This window comes from Mustela putorius, unplaced genomic scaffold (genome assembly GCF_011764305.1).
Source record: "Mustela putorius furo isolate JIRA1106 unplaced genomic scaffold, ASM1176430v1.1 tig00000731_pilon_pilon_pilon, whole genome shotgun sequence".
NCBI lineage: Eukaryota > Metazoa > Chordata > Mammalia > Carnivora > Mustelidae > Mustela > Mustela putorius.
The window spans coordinates 804,424-828,034 of NW_025421461.1; the positions used below are offsets into that span (position 1 = coordinate 804,424).

At 57.3% G+C, this 23,611-nt stretch overlaps 1 protein-coding gene across 1 annotated transcript in view; it reads right to left on the reverse strand.

Moving 5' to 3' along the window:
• Window positions 1-1,621: 1,621 nt before the first annotated feature.
• The window catches only part of MAP2K3 (mitogen-activated protein kinase kinase 3), a 29,354-nt gene continuing 7,364 nt past the window's right edge, over window positions 1,622-23,611 (reverse strand). The window contains exons 2-12 of the mRNA XM_004776471.3: window positions 15,257-15,323; window positions 14,791-14,839; window positions 13,673-13,786; window positions 13,353-13,472; window positions 11,925-12,041; window positions 10,643-10,694; window positions 9,101-9,228; window positions 8,524-8,601; window positions 4,123-4,262; window positions 3,407-3,452; window positions 1,622-2,783 (exon numbers count right to left, since the gene is read on the reverse strand). Of these exons, the coding sequence (XP_004776528.1) occupies window positions 2,700-2,783; window positions 3,407-3,452; window positions 4,123-4,262; window positions 8,524-8,601; window positions 9,101-9,228; window positions 10,643-10,694; window positions 11,925-12,041; window positions 13,353-13,472; window positions 13,673-13,786; window positions 14,791-14,839; window positions 15,257-15,323 (995 nt within the window). The 3' untranslated portion in view covers window positions 1,622-2,699. The remainder of the gene's footprint in view (window positions 2,784-3,406; window positions 3,453-4,122; window positions 4,263-8,523; window positions 8,602-9,100; window positions 9,229-10,642; window positions 10,695-11,924; window positions 12,042-13,352; window positions 13,473-13,672; window positions 13,787-14,790; window positions 14,840-15,256; window positions 15,324-23,611) is intronic.

Sequence of the window (23,611 nt, forward strand, 5' to 3'; positions counted from 1 at the left end):
GCCTCCTGGTGGCGGCAGGAGGAACGACTGGGGCCGCGCCCCTGGGACTCGGGTCCTGCCTGTCCTGTGCGCGCACACATACATACACGAGCGCGCACGCGCCTGCGAGCCGATCCGCGCACGCGCATACGTCCACGCGCACACCTACACACAAGGCTTCAGAATTCATTCACGCCCTCATCCTTCCCTTCGTGTATTCATTCATTCGCGTTTTCATTCAAGGAACGTTGACTGAGTACTTGCTAGATGTCAATACTTGCATGGGGACACAACAGTGGCAGATCTACCCAGATAACGCTGATAAAGATGAGGTAGCCCGGTTGGACCAGATGGGGGAGGGCTCTCTGAGGCAGGGACACCGCAGGCCCACAAGGCGGTGGATGTGCAGGTGGACACAGCAGACCTGGAACACAGCTACAGGAAGATGGGGAGGGGCACACCAGGCAGAGGCCACAGTCGGGGCAGAGGCCAGAGGTGAGAAGCTGCCTTCATGAGGGAAGTAGGGAGGGGCACAAAGTGCCTCGAAATGATTCAGTGCTGTGCTGGGGAAGGGCTCATAGGCAGAAGCCTGTCCCAGACTGAGGACCAACTTGGGGTAAAAAACAGACTTCACTTCTGGCTGAACTGAGGCTGAGAGGAGTGTGCACTGAGATGTACCCAACAAAGGTATCAGTGCCTCCTTCAGGGAACATGGCCCAATTTCCCATGGAGGACTAGGGAGGCCCTGCTCTCAGGCCTCAAGATGTAGTAGGCTGACTATCCCCAGTTTGATCCTCCTGGCCTGTGACTGGCAGGATGAGCATGTGACCCCTTCCTAGCTAGGAGAGTCAGCCCTGAGACTTCTGCTGCAGCCCTAAGCTGGTGGGAGCCACTGGCTGCTGACTTGGTCCCCATGAGGGAAGTGTGAAACCAGACAGAGGACACCAAGGTAAGCTGGACACAAGTTCTTCAGGATATTAGCCAGACCCCTGGATCGAACCATGCCTGAAGCCAGTAATTACATGAGCAAAAAAAATTCCCTTCTGCTTTCATCTGTTGGAGGAGGGTGTCAGCCCTAGCCCAGGCCTAACAGATCACAGGATCATAGAGCCACTCTGGACCCTGGCAAGGTACCTTCCTTGAGCTCCCCCACGACTCTCCTCAGAGCTCTCTCAGGGGACCCAGGCCTCAGGCTCTCCACCTTCCAAGGTGTGTGGCTTTGAGCAAGTTACTTCAGCTTTCTGGCCTGTTTTCTCATCTGTAAAGTGGGGATGACAACATAACCGGAAACAATTACTTAACAGCCTGGATGAGGTGGCTGTGGCAAGGCTGGGGGCCAGTGCTTGGCACATGTTCATCCCTCTGTGCACCGGGCAGTGCGGTCTTCACCGGGGGGCGCTGCTCAGGCAGTCCTCCAGTGGGCTGGGCCTGTGTCTGCTGCTCTGCCCAGGGACCAGCACCGGGCCTGCAGCCTCCGCTGCGAGCTGCAGTGCCCTCACGTGTGCGAGGGTCTGTTCAAGGCAGGGCCTGAGGGGTTCAGCAGCAGCTCCCCCAACCCCCACCTCCCCTGATCATGCTGCTCTGGCCTTGGCCCAAGGGTAAGAGCACATCCTACATGACCTTCACCAAAGAGTGGGGCTCGCCGCTCTGACACACAGTCTCACACAATCTTTGTCCCACTTTTTCTTTTTCTTTTTTTTTAAATTAAAACAACAATCAGGTAACTGCCCCAACCCATCAGGGATAAAACCCTGGGCACAGTCCTTTCTTCAAAAAAATATATTTTCTTTTTTCCTTTTTTTTTTTTTTTTTAAAACAACACCAAAAGCAAATCCACAGCCCCTGTTGAGCCGGTCCCCAAGGAGAGTGAGCTGGACAGCTCCCCTAGCACCTCTCTGAGCAGAGACCTTGGGCCCATCCCCCTAGACCCCAGACTGAGCAGAGAGGGGGTCTCCACCTGCTGGTCCCTAAGGGGTGGGAGAAAAGTGATCGGCTCCACACCATGCAAGAAAAAAAAAGAGCCAAACCCACAAAGCAAAAGAAAAAAAAAAAAATCAAGAGGATAAATTAAAAAAAAAAGTGAAACAACCCCCCCTCCCGAGGCAGTGGCCAGGGGCTGGGTTGAGCCCATGTGCCCTTAGAGGCCCCATTTGCCAGTGCTGGGCTGAAGGCTCACATGGCTCTGTTGTCTCACTCGTGGGGGCGCAGGAGGATTCACGTGGCTCATCCCCCGACCGTGTCCCCCAACACCGCTGCCAGGACAGAGGTGTGGCCACCCTAGGCCAAAGTGTGCAAAGTCCATTCAGTCAAGAGATTAAAAAAAAATATACAACTTGGGTGGCATCCAGGGCTGGGCCCAGGCAGTTTCCCGTACTCAGGCACTGGCTGCCCTCTCCGCAAGGGGCAGTAGGGTCTCGCAGAAGCCATCCAGGCCCGTCCAAGTCCAGGATCTTAGGGGCTGGAGACTTGGGGTCCATGGAGCAGCAGGGGCAGAGGCACTGGTGGGGCCCACATGGGCCTGGCTGAAGGCCCCGATGGTCTGGTTCTTTGGCACTTGGGGCCAACGGCTTGTTGCCAAGTCCGGCAAGAGCAACCCCCTTGAGTCTTCCCCCAAACACCCAAGGCTGTGGTGGCACTAGCTCATGGGTGTGGGCAAGCAGTGCCCCAGCGGAGGGGGTGTGGGGCACTGGAGGGCCAGAGGGAATCCATGGCCCCGCCCCCTATGAGTCCTCCCCCAGGATCTCCTTCACGAAGGCAGCAATGTCCGTCTTCTTGGTTTTGTGCAATGTGAAGAACGGGTGCTCCTGGAGGGACAAGAGAAGCCAGTCACCATGGGTAAGAGCTCGGAGGCCAGGCAGCGACGCCCCTGCCTCCCCAAACCACCCCTGGCTCCTATGCGTTCCGCCTGCCCAGGGCCCGTCTCTCTGCCTGGCGATCTCCTATGCCTCCTTCTAGAACCTCCCTCTCCAGGAAGCCCTCCTAGCTAAGACACAGCAGGTTGGCTTCCTCCCCCTGCCCTCCTTCCTGCAGCCACCCTCCGGCCACATTGAACTCCCTCCACCCCACCCCTACCAGGCGCAGGTGCCCTTCCCATCAGCACCGAAGTCCTTATTCATCCTTCCAAGCGCACTTCAAATATCACCTCCTCTGTGAGGCCTTCTCCAATAGCTTCGGAGGAAATGGCTTCCCTCCCCCTACCATCTCCCACCCCAGCCCTCAGCACCAGCTGTCAGAGCACCGCTGGAGCCCCTCCAAGGGGCCTGGTGTGGAGGATGGGGAGGGAGCCGGGGTATGTCTGAGCACACCCTGAGGCACAACTGAGTAGCTGAATGATTCAGGACGAGGCAAGCCAGAGGTGCTGAGGGCTCTGTGCACAGGGAGGCCCTCCCCGCACAGCCCCACCACGTGGCCGAAGCCCCACACTCACCATCAGCTCCAAGTAGCTCATGCGCTCCGCAGGGTTCTTCCTCAAGCTAGGAGAGAACGGGGCAGGCTGAAGCCAGACTGGCACGGAGGAGGGAGGTCCAGGCCAGCCAAGCCAGGGTGGGCTCACCCTTAAGTGGGCAGTGAGGACACACATGTCCTCCTGGGGCCCTGGGAGGAAGGGCTGGGACTGTTCTGGGGGACTCCTGAGGATGGAGTGGGATCTGGGGGTACACATTACAGAGACTTAGACCAAGTTGCTTTGCCTCTTGGGATATTTGTTTTCTTATCTCCAGAGTGATCCAGAGAATTCTCAACGATCCAGTACCAAACGACAGTGAAACGCAGTCGTTAACAACCACAGACACGGTGTCCTTCATCAGGAGGGAAACTCCTCATCCCGGCTCCAGGGACCAGGGACACCCAGGTGTGAAAGGGCAAGGGGACCAGTGACCTCTGCCTGCCAAGCTCATTTGTCTGCAGTCTTTCTTATTCTCCCATAAAAGAAATAAAGGAGACAAATTTTCCTCTGAGTATCTCTTTGCCCACAATACAAAGATATGTCCATATGTTCTTCCACTTCTGAATACCTTGTGGTCTTTCAGATCTCTTTCAAAATCCAAAGACCATCATTTGCCAGCTCTTCCTTGTGCTCTCTTTCTGCCCTGCATATTTTGATGCTATGTCATGTGGGCAGGACTTGGGAGGCTGCAGACTCACCACTGTGCAGTGAAGTCCACAAACTCAGGAGAGAAACGGTCAGCTGGGAGCTGGGGAGACGGCTCTTCCACCACCTGCTTCAGCTGCTGGAAAGGAGTTCCCCAGGATTCATACGGAAAGCGGAGGATGGCCATCTCGATCTGCGGGGAGGCAGGAGCGCGGGTCAGAGGCGCATACACCTGGCCCCTGGAGGCAGGCCGTGCGGGGAACCTGGGGAACCTGGCCTGGCCTGCCGCCCGAAGCTGGGCCACAGGAGGGTTGAGGGGCAGACGCATGATATCAGAACAAAGATCAAAGCTGGGGGAACAGCGGTAGTCGGTTCCCCTGACCCAGTCGGCACAGACTACGGCTCACGAAGCAAATCAAGCCCGGGGTGGTGACTGGTGGGACTGTCATCGGGCTTTGAAACCACCTAAATTCAGAAGGCTTTACGTAAAAACCCAAGTTCCAGCTCATCTGGAAGAATCAGAGGCGCTGCAGCCCTGGGACACCTTCCCACAAGGCAGCAGTCAGCAAAGGCACGTGGGGTAGGCAGTGGCCTCCCCGCTCGCCACAGGCCACCCCCAGACAGTCTCCACGGGGTCTTAAGGACCTGCTGCCCTTCATTTGGGCAGTTGTTGCTATGAGAGAGCAGGCAAATGGGAAATGAAATTATCCTCCCAAGCCGGTCTCTCCCCAAAGCTGTAGACGGAGAGGCCTGAGCTGACCAGCTCTGGCCACAGCCCCCGGGGCCCATCAGCAACTGAAGTGTGCAGCTGCTCCCACCCCACCCTCACAGCATCGTCCTGTGCAAGACCTCCTCCTCCGGGAAGACTTCCCCCTCCCTGCTGACCTCCTGAACACACAGCCACCATGGAGGCCTGGTCAGTCCTACTGAACCCGGAGCTCCCTGCAGGTGACACAGAAGCCACCTGGCCTCTGTCCCCGTGCCAGGCCCCTCGCCACATGCCTCGCCTGCAGTTGGCGGGAAGTCATTTGTGGAAAAGACCAGCTATCTTGAGACAAACTCTGGGTTCTGATTTTGACTGCCGAATTAAAAAAAAAAAAAAAAAAAAAAAAAATCAGGTCAGCCCAGGCCCCCGCCTGGAATAGCACAGAGACTTCTCACTGACAGGCCATAATCACCATAATGAACACAAGAGACCTCAGCTCAAACAAATGCTTCGTGTTGGCAACTGCTGCCTGAACAGCTCACTAATTATTGTGCTAAGAAAGGGCCTTCCCATTAGGCTAAAGGCCCCTTTCCAGCCAAGACATAAACACACCCCACAGATGGAGGGTCTGCAAACCGCAGCGGGCAGGGTTGTGAGCTGGTAAGACTTTCACAGGACTAATTCAGGGTGCTTTTTCCTAGAACGTTCACCAATTCCAAGTAGCAGAAGTGAGGGTCCTGTGTGGTTTTCCACGGAAGGATCCAGTGGTCTGCCAGTTACAATTAGAAAAACAGAAAACCGTCCAGACTCTTCACCTCCTAACCCTTTTTCCCACCCCCCGTAATTTTTTCTAGAGTTCAAAATATGCAAAACAAAACAAAACAGCCTCTGGGCACAAAATGCATGGTGTGGTGTGATTTGTAACAGAGTATTAAGAGGCAGTCAAAACGGCACCGGGGACTGGCCTGCTGCAGGGCGGCTGACCCTAACCGAGACCATGACCACAAGGGCCACACTCCGTGATACCCCATTCACTGTTCATCTGCTCAGCACTTGCTCAACACCTGTTACGGCCAAGAGCCTTCCCAATCTCATCCCACGTCTGTAGGTTCCGTGGCTGTGCCCACGTGCCCGCAGATGGCTACCCAGGGTGGGCTCCGAGGCCTGGAGGGAAACCCCCCACGGAGCAGGCCTGGCACCCAGGGTTTTGCTAGTCCCTCCCGCGGGGTCACCCAGGGACTTTGAAAGGAAAGAGAAATCCGGAATCCAGTGAAACAGCCCCCATTTGACACTGGCTGGGGAGATGGGGGCAGATGGTGTGGGGTCTCTCAAGGGGATGCCCACGGGGGGTCCTCACAACTCCGGGAAACACGAGTGATGTCGTGCTAACGGAAAAAAGCAAAATAAAAACCAGAGAAAACATCTAGAAGGAATTGCACAATGTTGGCAGTGGACAGCAGGGAGAAGGGGCTATGTCTCCTTGATGATTTTTTTACTTTCGTCTTTTTTCTTTTTTTGGTCTTTTTTGTTTCATTTCGGTTTTGTTTTTTACTTTGTCTTTTTTTTACCTCTCGTCTTTTTTTATTTTTCGTCTTGTTTTTGTTTTTGTTTTTACTATTTTTAGATGGTGTTTCTATGACTTTCATAACTTCTGGGGACAAACCTAACCTCTACTGGGGCAGTCAGGTTCCTAAGCTACCAGTGCAGCTTCTCCCATTTGTGCAAGCTAGTCCCCCCTCCAGACATGGACTCTACTTCCCCTTGACCCTGGCCTGGCCTGGGACGCTCTGAGCAACAGAATGAGGCAAAAGCGACACAGTGCCCATCCTGGGACAGGCAGGACAGAGTCTCTCTTTCAAGGAAGCCAGCCATCGCAGGGGACATCAGCTACCCTGGAACCCAGCAAGCAAATGGCCGAGGCAGTCACGTAGTGGCCCTACATCTGCTAAGCCTCCCCGGACTTTCCAGCCCAGCCCTGACCCCAGCCAGAGCCAGACGGCATGGAAGTACTGCCCAGCTAGTCCAGCCCACACTGCAGAAGCCTGGGAAACAAGGAACTGTCGCCGGTTTCTGGCACTAGGTTCTGGAGCACTTAGTGACGCAGCTCCTGCTACCTGAAATACGCACTTAGCACACCCTGCCCGACTTCCACCAACACCTGAGACCATCACTGGGATGTGGTGGGTCCCCAGTCACGACAGACAGATGGATGGGAGGAAGAGATGGAGGGGTGCAGGGGTGTATGTGTGTCAAGCGGTCATGAGTGGGGGGTCTCTAACATCCAACCAGCCCTGTGTCATCTGGAAATCCAGCCAGAATTTGCTCTGATTTTTTAACTGAGGAGTTGGGAGACTCTTATCTGCAGGTAGACCGTGCACCTCTAGCCTTCGAACATTCCTCTCTGCTTCAAAAAAAAAAAACCATTTACTTGAAAAAGGATTGAGTCTGCAGTACTCAATGGAAAAATGGAAGGTATCTCCCAATTCCGTGTCTCTGACAATATGATTTTGCTTTGGGTCCCTTCCCAGTCAGTGGGCACAGGCACTGCTTACAGGGTGACAGTCACACAATGAGGAAGGCAGTAAGGATAATGAAACCCATTATCAGTAAGATCCAAAACATCTACGTTGACCCTAAACTGCCCCGCACCCCTTCTCTGACCTCCTCTTGAATCTGACCCTCCAGGCTCACTTCAGGCAGCACCCCCCACCTCAGGGCCTTTGCCCCCAAAGTCCTGCAGGGCCCTCCCCTACTGCTTCAGAAGCTTGTGCTGCTCTTCTGCCGCCCCTGAGTCTCTCCCTCCACACCCCTTCCCACTAGGTGTTATACTGGTTTGGTTTTGGATTACTGATTGTGCCCCGCCCCCAACACCTGGAGGCCCAAGGGGCCTGGGACAGGGAGGGTGATGACCATGGAAACAACCACACTGTGGACACTTCCCATTAGCGCCAATGGTTGGGATGGGGATGGAGGCCGATGACCCCCCCAGCAAGCTCAGTGCACACTGGGGCCATTTTGACAACGTTTTCCCATGTACCCCGGGTTGGGGAGCCCGCATTCTGGTCTCCACATGGGTACCAAAATAGGCTTTCTATATTGGTATCTAAATAAACCTTGACCCAGACCTGAGCCAAGCCCTGACTCAGGCAGAAACAGGCATTCACTGGGCGGTTCTAGAAAGAACAAGAGGCACAATGGCCCAGCCCTCCTCCTGGACCTCAGATGTAGCCATCCCAGCTGAGCTAAGGGCTGGGGACCCGCCCTCACCCCTCCTACCCCCACAGCCCCAGGACTGACAACCCATCCACCCCATCCCACCACACTCCAGGAAATGCGCCAGGACCTCACAAGCAACAAACTTCTTGCTGTGAGAAAATAATTTTCTTAAGAATTTTGCCATTTTGCTTTTTAAATCATTTGTGTACCAGGAGCTCACTTAATTCGGAATTGGCTGTGATTTCTCAACAAGTGCCACGAGCTCTGGGGAAGGTCTGATAGGTTACCATAAGCTGTCGCGAACTTTCATGAAGGACACCACTCGCCGCTGGAAAGGGCTAACATCACTGCAGATGTTCCCCTAGATATATTATAATTTTTGATGGCATGTTCTCTTCTCAGATTGTGAAGCCAACCCTTTTTTCCAGGCCTAAACTATTGGATGGGCCCATCAAAAGCTCCCGGAGGGCCATGGCACCCCCAGGCCCCCTCCCCAGACCAGCAAAGGTGGGGCCCTGCTGCAAGCAGTTACCATGGTGATGCCGAGGCTCCAGACATCGGACTTGACATTGTAGCCCTTCTGGTTCAGCTCCGGATTGATTCTCTCAGGCTGTAAGGGACCAGTGAGGCTGAACACCCACCTCATGGTGAGGGGCCAGAAAGGGGACACCCAAGGCTCCCTCCGCTAGATCCTCCCTCCCCTACCCCAACCAGAAGGGTCAGTGCTAATCCTTCTCTCCCACCCCCCACAGAGCAAGGGAGAAAACTGAGGCCAACGAGGGCTAGGGTCTTATGGCAAAGGCCTAAACCTTATGCCTCACAGCCACCCCTGCCCCAGGAAGGGGGAGCACCCTCAGGCCTGTGGGACAGGGCTGGGACCTACACAAATCCTACAGGTCACGGAAACTTTTATCATCTAAAAGGGCATCTGGGACACCGCTAATACCAGGGGTAAAGCGGGGCTGCTGGTCAGGCTGGGTTACAGATCACCCCTGCTGTGGCAGGAAATGCAGGGCCTCAGGACAGCCCTGTCCCCAACAGACAGAGGACAGGACCCAACCCTGATCTTGTAGGCACCTCTCTCCTGAACCTCTAGCGGGAGCACTCACAGCCATGTAGGGTTTGCAGCCGGCGTCCAGCGTCTTGGCCACAGAATCCACCAAGTAGCCACTAATCCCAAAGTCACACATCTTCACGTGACCCTCCTTGTTGATGAGGACATTGGACGGCTTCACATCTGCCAGGGATAGAACACCCCTTTTTCATCTTCTGGGATTGTGGGGCACTGCCAGAGGCCAACAGGCTCCTCCAACACCGCCACCACCCACGGGGCAGATGATACAAGGGCCCAGGGAGTGGATGAGGGACAAGGCTCCAAGAGGTGCTGTTCCAGCCCAAGGCCACAAAGATGGGAGCAGCACAGCCAGAACATGCTCTGGCCACCAGTCACAAGGGGGAAGAAAGGGAGTTTCTACCAGGACCTCATTTTTGCACCCACCATCAGCACTCGGACACAATGTCCAGAGGGGGCACCTGGCCTGTTTCCTGGCAGAACCTCCAGCTCCGGGGTGCTCCCATGCTGGGGCTCTGGCGGGGGGTGGTGCCACTGACCGGTGGAGAACCCAGAAGCCAACCAGCATCCACGCTGAGAGAATGGGAGGTTCGGCCAGGAGGCACAGGGTAGAAGCATAAACACAGGTCAGGGGTCCATGCTGAGTAGGATACAGGCCACACAGCAGGGAATCTTCCAGCAAAAGCACATGCAGCACACATGCAACCTCCATGCTTTCCTATAGCGACGTGCAGAAGCACAGAAATGCACAGGAAAAGGACCAGCAGGTTCCACACTGAGCTGCCAACAGTGGTTGGGGGTGGGGGGAACAGGGGCTGGGGGAACCGCCAGGAGTTGAAGCGGCCTTGGTCTAATGAGCTTTGAGAGAAGTGGGACATCCGGGTAAGTGAACTACTCAGAATGAGAAAGAAGGAACTACGACCTACACGACCCCGCTGAGCCTCACAAACATTAGGCTGAGTGCCAGAGGCTGGAGAAAGGCCACGCGAATCCATTTACATGAAGTTCAAGAACAAGTAAAACCCATGTACCGTGGGGGAAACCAGATGAGAGGCAAAGCGGGGATATAGGGGCAGGGACTGACCAAGAAAGGCCCAGAGAACTTTCTGGAGTGGGATAGAAGGTGCAAACATCCTGCATCTTGAAAAGGGCCAGGTTATGTGGACGTAAATTCTGAACAGACTCATCAGGTGTTAACTACGGATCTGTGCATTTCACGATATGTCAACGCTATGTCGAAACAAATCCCGTCAGTGTTCCCAGGACCGAAGTCCAATTCTTGCTCCAAGCACCAGCAAACCTAAGGGCTTGGAAGAGTGGACGGGGGGCGTGCAGCTGGGTCCAGTGTGGTGGGACCGGAAGACAATGGCTTGGAGAAGTGACAGTGGCCTGGACTGGGAAGCAGGCTCAATCGGGATCCCAAAGGGCACCTCGCTACCTATCACCTCAGGCAGCTCATCTGGAGAAAGGGGAGAGGTCCCTGCTCCTTGCAGGACTGGGCAAGCCCTTGCCTCTGAGCAGCCCGCAGGCGCCCACCCCACCCCACCCCACCCCCGGTGGGGCCGCGGCAGAGACTGACCTCTGTGGATCACGGACAGCTTGCTGTGCAGATGCTCCAGTGCCCTCACGATCTGGGGGCAGGAGGAGGAAAGACAAGGCTGCTGTTACTCCTGGTTCTGTTAACCACGACACAGCAGTAAGACCCCCTACTCATGTCTACCTGTCTCCCTCTGCCACAGATGCACCCCTGCCCTCCCCCGCCCACTGTCCCAGGCTCTTGCCTGCATCCCAGCTTTGACCCTAGTGTTGTGGTCATCCCGGTGCAGACATACCCGGCCTCTTGCTTTTCTCCCTCCCACCCGAGTGGGCCAGTGTCTCAGGCCCCAGCCTTTACCAGGAAAATGATGTACCCAAGATCTTGCAGAGTCCCAGGCTTGTGACCCCTCCAAGGGGCTGTCACTACCCCTAGCAGGCTCTTGGGCAAACCCCAGCTCTTCCTCAGCATCCCTGGTTCCTCTCCTTCAGCAGAGCCAGAGGCCCATGTGCTTGAGCCATTCCCCTCCAGAACACACAGTGGGGAACCCTTGACGATTACCCCAAAGACCCTAACTCGATACTCTGGCACGGTGTGTTTTCAATGCTCCACGTGCAGTGAGGACCGAGAGGCACCACTATAACTGATCCCGTTTCCTTTTTCCCTTTGGCTGCCAGACGCTCAAGCCCAGCTTGGCTACTTTCCTCCAGACATACCTAACCTCAAGCGGTGGATGCTACGCTTCCCCCCAGTTTAGTTTGTACCTCTGTGAGCTGTCTTAGGGCATTTCTGGCATAAGGAAGTTTTAAGTACTAAGTCTTCTTTTAAAAAATGGTGTAGAAATCTCTGGAGTGGGTACACAAAAACTAGAAGCCCAGGCATCTGGGTGGCTCAGTTGGTTGAGCGAGTGCCTTCAACTCAAGTCATGATCCTGGAGTCCCGGGATCAAGTCCCGCATCTGGCTCCCTGCTCAGCATGGGGTCTGCTTCTCCCTCGACCTTCCCCCTCTCATGCTTGCTCTCTCTCATTCTCTCTCTCTCTCGGACAAATAAAATCTTAAAAAAAAAAAAAAAAAACCACTAGAAACCTAAGATCTGCCAAATCTGTGTGGTTCTGGGAGCCCCAGGCTCTGGGGTCTCCTCAGCAAGAAGGCTCTGGGAGAACTGGGTCCCTGGAGGGCAGTCGCCCAGGTTCAGGGCCCCACTGGGGACCCAGCTGTGCCCAAGCTCTCACCATGAGGCTGGGCTTTGTGCCTGCTTGCACAGGGCTGGGGCCCCTGCCTATGGACCTGAATCCCCCAACCCCTCCCAAGAGCAAGGTCACTTACAGACACAGCAATTTCCCCCAGAATGTCCTCTGGAATGGTCATGTTCTTTTCGAGCACCTTCCGGTAGAACTTGTCCAGGGATGTGTCCATGAGCTCCATGCAGATCCACACATCTCCCTGTGGAAGGACAGCTGGAGGTGAGCCCGGGTCAGTGCAGGTGGTGCCGGTATCTGGACAGCCTGCGCTAGGGCCATGTCAGCACGGGCCTGACCCTCTGGCGCTGCTCAGGCCTCCCCACAGACACACCTGCCTGCTCCCAGCTCTTCCTATTCTGCAATCTTCCAACTTCCGCTTCTCCGCCTTCCCTGCTTGTCTACCCTAGTGAGTGGTACGCCAGCCAGCCTTACCAGCTCTGCTGCCTCTGGTCTCCTCCCTCTGATTCTGAAGTCCATGGCAGTTTCCAGAAAGAAGTAACTAAAACACACACCCAATTGTGTCCCTCCACATGGGGGCTCTCAGGCCAGCTGCAGCACAGCTCCATGCCCCAGCCCTGCAGACCAACCTCACCTCAGCCGCTATGGCCCCCAAAACGCACGGGTCATCCTAGCTCTAGCCTTGAAGGATGCTTCCCTTCTTCTCCTGCAAAGCCCAGCCTCCCTCACTGCCAGCTCTGCCACAAACGCTCATCCTTCAGGACAGTCTTCTATGAAGGCTGGGTACAGCATCTCCGTGGGGTACCTGTAGGCCCAGGTGCCTCCCTGCCGACTCTGACCCAGCATGCAGCGAGGCGCAGGTTTGTGTCTTGCCCCCCCGCAGCAAGGGGACCGGCAGCCTGCCCCTGGCACACACCAGGTGCTTAGCACATGAGCTAAGGGTGAGGAGGCACGGACCCGGCACACTTTGGGACCTGGTAGATGCTCAAGGAGCATCTAGCAGAAGGCCATCCTTCAGCTGCAGCAAGCCGCATTCCCTGGCATCACCCCCGATTGCTCTCTCATCCCACAACCAGTGCTGCCCACAGACCAAGAACCAGACCCTTGCACACCTCCTTGGCTGCCCCTGCTCAGAACCCCACCATGCCAGCCTGGACGCCAGGGAAGCAAGCAGGTGACCCCCAAGACCGACTGAGTGCCAGGCCCTGGGTCACATCATTGTATCTTCACATGACCTTGGGAAGTGGATACAATCACTGGCCTCATTTCATAGACAAGGAAACCGAGGCAGGAAACAGGGTCACTGGCAGCGTGGGTCCTGGGAAAAAGCTCTCAAGAACCCTGCACGTGTGGTCTCACTCCCTCGGTGCCCAGCACCTGGCACACAGCGGCGCTTGGCAAACGTCTCCTGGGGTCCCCGAGTGAGCAACAGCAGACAGTGGGGCAGCCAGACTGAGGGGCGCAGGTGTGCAGAGGGAAGGTAGGGTGGGGCGGCCTGTGCTCCTCCCTGCGGCCCAGCCCCCACCTCCCACCCTCCCACGCACCAGGGCCGCACCTCTCTGAAGAGGGCCCCATAGAAGGTGACGGTGTAGAAGCAGTCGACTGTGCGCATGTTGATGTCCAAGTCCATGAGCAGACGCTTCTGCTCCTGTGAGTTCACGGTGGCCCGGATCCGCTGCAGGACAGAGGGCTACGGTCAGGGGCCATGCGGCAGAGGGCGATCACCCCCTATCCCTCGCAGGAGGACTAGGAGCTCCAAGGGGTACCGATGGGCCATACTATAGGCTCAGCCCCTGTGCCTCCTCCAGGAAGCCCCCCAAGTGTCCCCAAGCTCCCGGGCTGCGTGGGGCAGGATGAAGTGGAGCCCTTGCATACCTTGACGGCCATGATGGTGCCACTCTGGGCGTGCCGCACCTTCTCCACCACCCCATAGGCTCCGCGGCCCAGCTCCGAGATGGTCACCAGGTCATCGGCCTCCACCTCGAAGTTCTTGGGGGACAGAAAAAAGAGAGGCCACAAGTCAGGAGAGCGCAGGGGCAACAGAGAGGAAACAGCCAGTCAGTTAGATCTGAGCTCAAATCTTACACCAACCACCCTCTGCTGTGTGACACCACCTCTCAGACTCACACCGCTCTCTGTAAAATGGGTACAGCAGTGTTCAAGACGATCACATGGCATAAATATGACCGCCTATAAAACGCCCCCAGTTGGCACAGGGAGCTCCAGAGAGGCCCTTTCCCTCTTGCTCCCCACCCTACTCAGGGGTTGGGACGGAATCATTCATTCACCCGGTATTTGTGGAGTCCCCACTATGTGCACATTCCGGTTTCAGGCACTAGAGACAGAAAGAACAGAGCGAAGCTCTTGCTTTCACAGCAGGCAGTATGGCCCTGGGCCTCCTGCTCTCCCTCATGCCCTCTGCTGTCCGGCAGATGAGAAAGCTAAACGTCACCCACCGACAAGTGTCAGGAGGGAATGAGCCTTGGTGCGAGGAGAGGGGGGGCTGTCAGCCATGGAGAGGCCTCCACAGTGGGTCTCTGCCTGTGGGGGAACCACAGTCTCCAGCCAGGATCTCAATCGCTGGGGAGCAAGCCATCAGCAGGTGTGTGTGCAAGGCACACACCTGGTGCTGCTTCTGAGGCTAGAGCCAGGAGTCCCCATGTTTGATGCACCATTCCCACAGGTGACATGAGCACTGGTAGCCCCAGGACCCCAACTCTGAGATCAGGAAACTTCATGATAGCTCTGGCTCTCCAGCCCTATGAGGCAGGCCAACTCTCCCCATTCCAGGTGAGAGGGTCTAAGGGTGGGCAGCCCAGGACCAAAGAGCTAACGTCTGGGGAGTGAGGTTCCTCTCCAAAGCCCAGTTCTGCCCACCGCCCACAGCCACCTCCCAGTGGCCCTACAGGGTCAGCTTATGCCCACTTGTCAGATGCAAACGCTGAGGTTCCAACCCATGAAGTCCCCGCCCCAGGTGTGCAGCCGGCACCTACCCTGTCTCCAATGGTAATGAAGGTCCGGGAGTCAAGGTTCCGGGGGGGTCTGTGGGGGGAAAAGCAGGACCCCATGAGCCTCTCAGAAAGCAGCATATCCTTGCCTGAGAGAAGGAGCAAACCAGCCTGGCCTATGAGCCCAAGACGCGTCCTGTGCCCGGGAGGCAGCTTGCGGGCCGTGGTGTTCCTCACGGCACCCAGTCTGTCATCAGGCACCCATGGTGTCACATACAAGGCGTGGTCACACAGACATGGCCAGAGCCTCACCCTTCCATCCCCAAGGTGGGCGAGAAGGGGATGCAGAATGGACGTGTGACACCTGTGAGCCCCCGTGGCCACGCCCCCAGGGCCTAGTTCATAGGAGGTGCTCTCTGGGCCACGCTGTCCCCTGCCTGCTCCCCTCCTTTCGACCCCTTCCAGGAAGCCTCTCTAGGCTGAGCCAGCGGAGAAACTGAGACAGACTCACGTGGGGTTGGGCACGAGCGGCTTGGACATGCAGGATATCCGTAAGTCCTTCTTCCTTTTGGCCTTCCCTAAAACAAAGAGGTGAGGCACCTGGTCAACGCTCAGTCTGTCAACATCCCCTGGGGACAGACCTGGGGACAGAGATGATTCAGGCCCCCTGCCCTCAGAGGCCCCGAGCACAGTTACAGATGCTGAGGATCAGTCAGTGTGGGCAGTGCTCTGAGGGGCCTGGTGCCTCTGGGCACAGGGACATCTCTGGGCACAGGGACATCTCTGGCTCCAGCCCCACAGGGCCTCCCGGAAGCCGGCCTTGGGCAGTCACCCGACAGCCGCCCAAGATGTCTCCAGAGCACACCTCCAAGGAAGCTCACTCCATCACAGATCTGCCCCCCTGGGGCACACACCAGGCTACCACTGGGCACCCCCCGAGGGAGTAGGGCCACGTCCCAGCAGCCAAAGTGCTCGCCAGGGCCTGTGCTCCCACCCCCTGCAAAAGCCCTGCATCCTAAGTGCCTGGTAAGGACTGAACTGTGCCCCTAGAAACCCCATGTGTTGAAGTCCTAAGCCCTGGTAGCTCAGGGTGTTACCCTGTTTGGAGATGGGTTCTTTACAGGGATGATCAAGTTAGAAATGAGGTCATGAGGGTGGGCTCTAGTCCAGCAGGACTGGTGGCTTTAGAAAAGGAGAAAGCTGGACACACAGAGACAGATACGCACAGATGGAGGAGAATGTGAGGAGACACAGGGGAAGATGGCCATCTGCAAGCCAGGGAATCCCTAAGGAATCCAGAAGCTAGGAGAAAGGCCTGGAACGGGCCCCTACGTCACAGCCTCAGAGGGAACCAGCCCACTAGCACCTTGAGGAACTCCTGGCCTCTGGGACCATCAGGCAGGAAGCATCTGGCAGCCCCCAGCCCGAGGTGCTAGCAAACTGACCCAGCTCCTGCTCCCACTTGTGGCGCTAACCTAGCTGGAAAGCCTCAGAGGCAGACAGAGCTCCTCTCAGGTCCCAGCTCTGCTGCCCGCCCCTCTTCAGAGCTTCCCTTTCCCCATCTGTCATCGGGACCGCAGAGGCCCCTCTCAGGGGCGGCTGGGAAGTCTGGACCAGATGCGGGCTGGGGAGCTACTGACCGAAGCCTGCTGCCTATTGCTTGCCGCCCCCTCCCCCAAAGTTCTCGCCTTTGCCTTCCCTTCCAGGAGCACTGCCGGAAGGCACTTCCCTCCCAGGGCACCAGGCAATCTCCTAAGGACGGGAGAGGGGCTGCGCCTCTCCAAGACCGCATGCCCATGTCTCCTGGGCTGGCTGAGAGTGGTGGCCAGGAGCCCAGCGTGCAACCGTGCTAGCGGAGTGCACATTCCGGAGCGCTGGACACGGCGGCGCTGGGCACGGTGGAGGGAGCTTCCGTGGGGGCCGCCCTCCAGAGAGGCCACCATGGCACCTTATAGGCAGGAGAGCCACGGGGGAAGACCGAGGCTGGCTTGAGTCCATGGCCCCGGCTCTTAGCCACCGGGACTGGAGCTCCACTGTCCAGAGGAGGAAGTGACTTTCCCAGGCCACTGAGAATGCAGGTGGCAGAGGTGGCACGTGACCCTAAGTCCCCAAAACCACGCAGACCACTTGCCAGCTCCTGCGGGAGTGTCCTTCCCACCTCCCAGGCATAGCCCTGTTATGTGCTCTGCCTTCCCCGCCCACCTCAGGCACCGCCCCTGATGAAGGAAGTGGGAGCTGCCTGGGGCCCCGCACCACCGGCCATGAGCATGCACGGCACACTGGGAAGCACAAGCCCCGGAAGCCACCTCTGAACTGGGTTCACATCCAGCTTCCACCACATCCCGCTGCATGGCCTCAGTGCCCCATGTGCCCCTGGCCTGGAGGCCCACATACTTGGACCCAGCAGCCAGGCAGGGCCTGACACCACCGTCAGGGGATGGGATAGAGTTGTTGTTGCTGCTGGGGAGATGAGGCCTGGCCCCAGCTGTCCTCAGAGCTAGATGACTTGCCACAGAAGAGCCCTGGTGGGAAGAGAGTCCTGGATCTGCATGGGGGTGGGTGGGCTGAGCCCTGGGGCTGGTGTAGGCAGGCACCTCCTCCCCACAGAAGCCGCCCAAGGCCCCAGATGCCTGCTCTGAGGGAGGTCTGCCTAGCCCTTGGCAGCCCAAGGGCCTGATCCAGGTGCCCTCATGTCCACTGCCAAGTCAGGGCTGCAATGGCACTGTCCTCGACCCCAGAGCCAGTGGGAGCCCTGCTCTCCCCACGCTGGCCCCAGCTCTTGGAGTACGTCTGTCGCTGAATCATACGCTTTCTCTGTCCCAAATTCAAATCCCACCTTTGCCCCTTAGAGACCTTCGACAAGTCCCCAGTCTTCTCTGAGCCCCCGTATCCTCAATCAGACAAATGATCACTACCTACATGGTAGTGATCTTTAGAGAACTTAGAACAGCACCCTGTTGGCATCAGCGCGACTTGCCCCCAAGCCCAGGCCTGTCCGGGAACAACCCAGGGGCCGCACAAAACAAGTTTCCACACATAATACCCACTGGACGCCACCACCGCTCGCCCGGCGCCGGGGCAGACCAGCTGCGTAATCATGAGCTCCCGTGTGAGGCATGTGGCCATCGTTTGGATTTTTTAAAGATTTATTTATTTGAAAGAGAGAGAGTGTACACACACAAGGGGGGACAAGCAGAGTGAGAGAGAAAGAGAGAGAATCCCAAGTATTACTGAGCGCAGAACCGACCTGGGGCTCAATCTCACAACCCCAAGATCGTGACCTGAGCTGAAAGCAAGAGTCAAACGCTTAACCGACCACACCACTCAGGTGCCCTTGTGTGAGGTGTTTTCATCCCATTTTACAGATAAGACAACGTGGCCAGCTCTCAGGGGCATAGTGGGTCTCTCTCTCCTCCAGCAACAGCCTGCTGGCCACACAAATGGCCCTTCCCATCTATTCCAGATATTTCAACAACCCTGGAGGGAGTTCTTAGCCTTATTTTACTGGAGGGAACTAAGATGCTGCATGGTGACTCAGGGGGAGATGCTTCCAGATCTGGTGACTCGGAGACTGCGCTGGGCCAGGTCAGCCACTCCTGGCGCCCTCTCCTGCTGGGAGCTTCTCCCTGTAGGAGGAGGGACGGGCCTCCTGTACTCCCCACAGAGAGCTCTGTGACATCTGCTGAACAGGGACCCAGACGCTTCCCTGGGTTTCCCAGGGCCCAGCACATTCTGCATGACAAGAAGAAAACAGAAAAGGCAAGGTATCCAGGCCCATGGGTTCCTAAGGCCACATCCGTGCTGCCCCTGGGTCAGACTAAGTCATCACTGACCCCTGGTGGTGGGGGCAGGGGCCCTGGGCTGCAGGCCCTAAGGCCTGAGGAGGCTACTGGCCAGGCCAGCATTGCTAACGCTGCATGTGACATGCAGCAGCCTGAGCTAGTTCAGCTTCGACCCCTGATGAGACCTGGCATGGTACCCTTCTCTCGGCCCCTCAAGTCCTCTATCTTTGAAGCAGCACTCTGGTAAGCGCATGCCACCCTGCAGGGTGGGATCATCTACGAGGTGCTCGGCACAGGCTTGGGGCACAGCAGATAGCCCTATACGATGGCCCACGACAGGTCACTACAGTTATTACAAGCCTCTGCACAAAGCTGGAAAAAAGCCACCCTATGTAATGAGAATTATGGGGAGCTTTTACTCTTCACTTGAAGCTTTTTGTAACCAGAAAGTAAAATATTTTATGTTAAAAAATGAACAATCCAGGAGTGCCTGGGTGGCTCAGTCGTTAAAAGTGTCTGTCTTCAGGTCATGATCCCAGGGTCCTGGGACTGAGCCCCACATCGGGCTCCCTGCTCAGCAGGCAGCCTGCTTCTCTCTCTCCCTGTGCTGCTCCCCCTGCGTGTGTGGTCATGTGATCTCTCTCCTTCCCTCTGTCAAATAAATAAATAAAACCCTAAAAAACAACACCACCAACAACAACAACAAAACAATCCACTAGGGGGTCTCCTGGGGCTCACAGCACATCCCCCCACACTACCTGCTCTTGGCCTTCCCTAACCTTTCTCTGGCCCTAACCTGCACACCCATCTCCCACCCTAGGATCTGCAAATGTCATGAGATGGGCCCCTTTTCACCAGGCCTCAGTTTCCCTAGTAGTCAAGGGAGCCTCTATGCGTGTGGCCAGGCCAGGTGGGTGAAAGAGGAACGAGGCCCTCAGTACATGAGATCTCCCACATGCTCCTCCTTCTGGGCTTGGGGCAGGACACAGGCTGCTCCAAGCACATGGGCTGGGTGGGAAGAAGGAGTAGGGTCCTGGCCTTCTCACCTATCTGCCTGCCAGGGACATGGGCTCCGTGCAGCAGCTCCCCAGCTGTCAGAGGGAGTGGGTGAGGCCATCTTGGAGACAGCTCAGGAACGGGCCACAGGCCACCAGCCACCGCCACTGTCTGCCATTCACGTCAGTGCTGGGCCCAGATGGCCAGGCGGCCCAGGGCTGCCCAGGTGTGGGCCCGATATGACGACCGTCACCACAACAAACAAAGGTTCACGGGCAGCCACCAGCAAACCACAACAAGCCTGCCAGCCTCAGCCTGCGGGGCCTCTGGCACCGGTGGGCACAGTGCCAGGCTTCTGTGTGTCCTCAGCCCTCTCCAACCTCTCAACACCACCACAGGCAGAGAATAAGGAATTCGGCTACTGACCGACAGGAGAAGACCACAAAGAGAGGCACCCCGGACTCCCACAACTCCTACCTCTGCCTGGCCCTGCTCTCATCTCCTCCCACTCACCATTCCTTAAATGAGCCGCCTTCTCTTCCATCGCAGTGCCTTTGCACATTCTGTTCCCTCTGCCTAGAGCGCTCTTCCCTGCAGCTCCATCCCTGCTGGTATATGATCCTCACCTTTCGCCTAGTCAAAGCGGCTTTCCTGATCACTCCAGCTAAGCTCCTTGTCCCTGCCTCTCACTGTGTCCCACTGGCTTCGCTTCTGTCACGTCTCACAAGTCATGGTTCTATAGTCACTACTTCAGGGGCAGCTAAGAAAACATTTATGGGCACTGACTCGAGTCGGGCAGCCTGGGTTCAAGTTGCAGCTCTGCCTCTTCCTAGCTGTATGCCCTCAAGCAAGTGCCTTAACTTCTCTGGGTGTCAGAGATCAACTGTGCAATGGGGATAATGGGCCCATGGTGAGCCTCGGGTTACCAGGCGTGTCCTCCGAAGTTATCAGGGCCACGCTGCGGTGGTGCCTGACAGGCAAAGATTAGACGGAGCCATCTGGAAACCCGGAGGACCCCAAACAACACTAGGCCCTCAGCCCCAGATAGCCGCTCTGTACAGGAAAGTGTTTTCTTGTACCTGTGGTACCAAAGGGATCAGAGAAGAGGTGTGGCTTGACCACGGTGACACAGTGAGTGTTTGGTAGGGAGCAGACACAAAGACAGGTCTGTGTAGCTCCAAAGACCAAACATCAACAGAAAGCCTGAGAGAGGGGTCTCCCCACCCCCTGTGTCAACCCTACCCTGAGGCCTCGGGGAGAGGGGAAACAGACTGGACAGTACCACCTGCTCTCAGGGTCCGTCCACGGTGGGAGGGGGAGGGGTGGTGCATCCCTCACCACAGACGCTGCGGGGGCCTTCACACACACAGGGAGCCCCCCACATGTCGTCATGTTGGGTCGCAACCCCTGATTTCCAATGACAAAAGCAACACCAACTGCTCCCAATTTATTACCCCCACACACGCCTTTGGGGTATTTTGGTTGCTTGGTAAGCTGTCCACTAGAGAAGTCCTAGGCCCTGAGTGTCTGGGCCAGCCCTGCAGATGTGGGAGGCCAGACAGCCCCAGGCTGCCATGCCCCCTCCCAGCCCCTGCCGCACTTGGCTCGTCGCCTCTATCCTATGCAGGTCCCTCAGAGAAAGATCAACTGGTCCCAGCTACTCCTGCCACACAGGCAGCTAACACACAGCTGATGTCGGGGGCTCTCATGAGCCAAAGCCCAGACCCCCACTTGACCCCAGTGATCTCCGATCATTGCAGACCTTACACCAGCCCCAGCTGCTGGTCTGTGCTCGAGTCCAGGTGAAGCGCTCAGGGCACCCAGTTCACAGACAGTACCACTGAGGCTCAGAGACAGTGAGCCGAATGGCAGGGCTGGGTGCTCAGGCCCACATATGTCTGAGGCTGGAGTCTCCACCCCGTGGCATCCCTCCCACAGGAGGCCTCTGGGAAGCTTTCAGGGGCCACCGCCACCAAGTGTTGGTGGGGAGCGAGAACAGACCTGCCTCCCCCAGGCAGGGGGCCAGCTGGATCCCTAGCACTGCGGCGCCCTGTCCCCAAGATCCTAGAGCAGATGAAGGGCTCTGTTACTTACCGAACACCAAGCATGTGGCACCTGCCAAGGGCGCTGTGGGCTCCACCCCACAGGTGAGCAACAGGTTACAGGTGGGGGCCCCTCAACCCCCTGGCCCTGCCCTCTCTCCGGCTGAGTGCTGGCCCCCCGGGGCAGGCCCTGGCATCTGAGGCCCTTGACAACCCCCTTCCCTCCACCTCTCAGGGTCTTCCTCATCCACAGAGCAGGAGGGGAGGACTCTGCACCTGCCCGCCCCCCACCAGTGCACGCCCCTTGGACAATGAGCAGCCAGGCCCCTGCCCGCCCCCCACCACTGTTGGGCTCCCACCTCGGACAAGCGACAATGACTGTTGGCAATGCCACTGGTACCCAGGGGGCCAGGGCCGGAGATGCTGCTCCACAGCTCCCAGCGCACCCCCAGCCCCAACGGCCAAGAATGCACCAGGGCCAAACCCAGGGCTGACGGGAAAGCCAGGACCACAGGCAAACAGCAAGTAACAGACAAAGCCCGTGGGTGTAATGTTTATAAGCCAGGGACGGGGACCTTTCTGAGGTGGGATCTGAGCTGAGGCCGACACACAGCAGGCGAGGAGGAGGAAAGTTCTAGCGCCAAGAGGGTCAGGCGCAGGGGAGAAGCGCACAGGGTGGGGGGGGGGGGTACACGACTGGAGGGTGTGGGGTGGGAGGCCCACTCCTAGCTGGGGTGCAGGACCCCGAGGCACAGAGTCTGGCCCCATGGGGCCGGTACTTGTGTGAGCTCACAGGGCCACCAACGTGAAGACACCTCGGCCCTATCGAAGCACCCACCGACCCAGGAAGCCCACCTCGGGGAACTCCCGCCAGAGAGAGAGAGAACATAGCACCGCCAACATCTCTGAGCACCTGTCGTGTGCCTGGCCAGTGCTAAGCCTCGGATCCCGTCTCCTGTCTCCGTGGACCACTGCAGCAGCCCCAGGCAGTGGGGACAACAGGCTCTCCACTCTCCAGAGGACGGCACTGAGGCAGGGTTTGTAAAACAAAGAGACCACCCCGGGAACCAGCAAGGGTCCAGCGGGCCCCTGGGCAGGGTGACATGCTAAGCACTCTCCACGCAGGAGGTGGCGTGCAGATTTCAAGAGAGAGAGAACATCGGTCTCCTCACAGAGGAGTCCAAGGATCAACAGACCACCTTCCTGCACCTTTGAGATTTTCCTAACCACATGCAGTGTCAGCTAGTTCCATGGAAGGAATTTAAATGCAAGAACAAGGAAGAAAGAAGCCCTGTGGAAACTTGTGCCTGGGGCCGCTGCAGGTCTGGGCCTCAGGCTCCTCCTCCCTGTGAAACGGGGAGCCAGGCTCGCTGGCATCCTTCCTGGGGGATGCTCAGCCCTGGATGGTGCCCCAGAGATCAACCACTGCAGACTTGCAGGCCAGGGACCTGGAGACTTGCGCAGAGTCCCATGCCGGCACTCAAACACAGACCCCAACCTCTCAGGCCCCCTGATCCTGGCTCCACATACCTCATCTGCAGCCACGAGACCATCTGCCACACCACGGTGGTAGAGGCCAATAGGCAGTGAGTGCAGAAGGAAAGGCTATGGTACCAGGAGACCTGAGCTGCTGAGCTGCTGTGTGACCACCGGCAAGCACACCTCCTCCCTGAGCCTGTTTCCTCTCAGATGTCCTGGGGAGTTCAATGACCTTGATCTCCAGGACAGGTGAGCCAGAGTCAGGGGTTATTAAGACAGACCTCAGACAGACCTGTGTGACCTTGGACAAGTCACTCCCCCCTCGAGGCGAGTATACTTGTCAGACGGAGAGCTGACGACACCCCATGTTGTTGGGTAACCACAACAGCTGAATGAGACATTGCGCAGGAAATGTCTGGCACAAAACGGGTCGGATCAGTGGCCACCCTGGCCGCGAGGCCTTCCATTGCCAAGTTGGGCCCCAGACTGCCAAGTGAACCCCCAGACTGCAGATCCCGGGCTTCAAGAGCCTATACCTAGGGAGGAATATTCCTGGAGTGACATCTA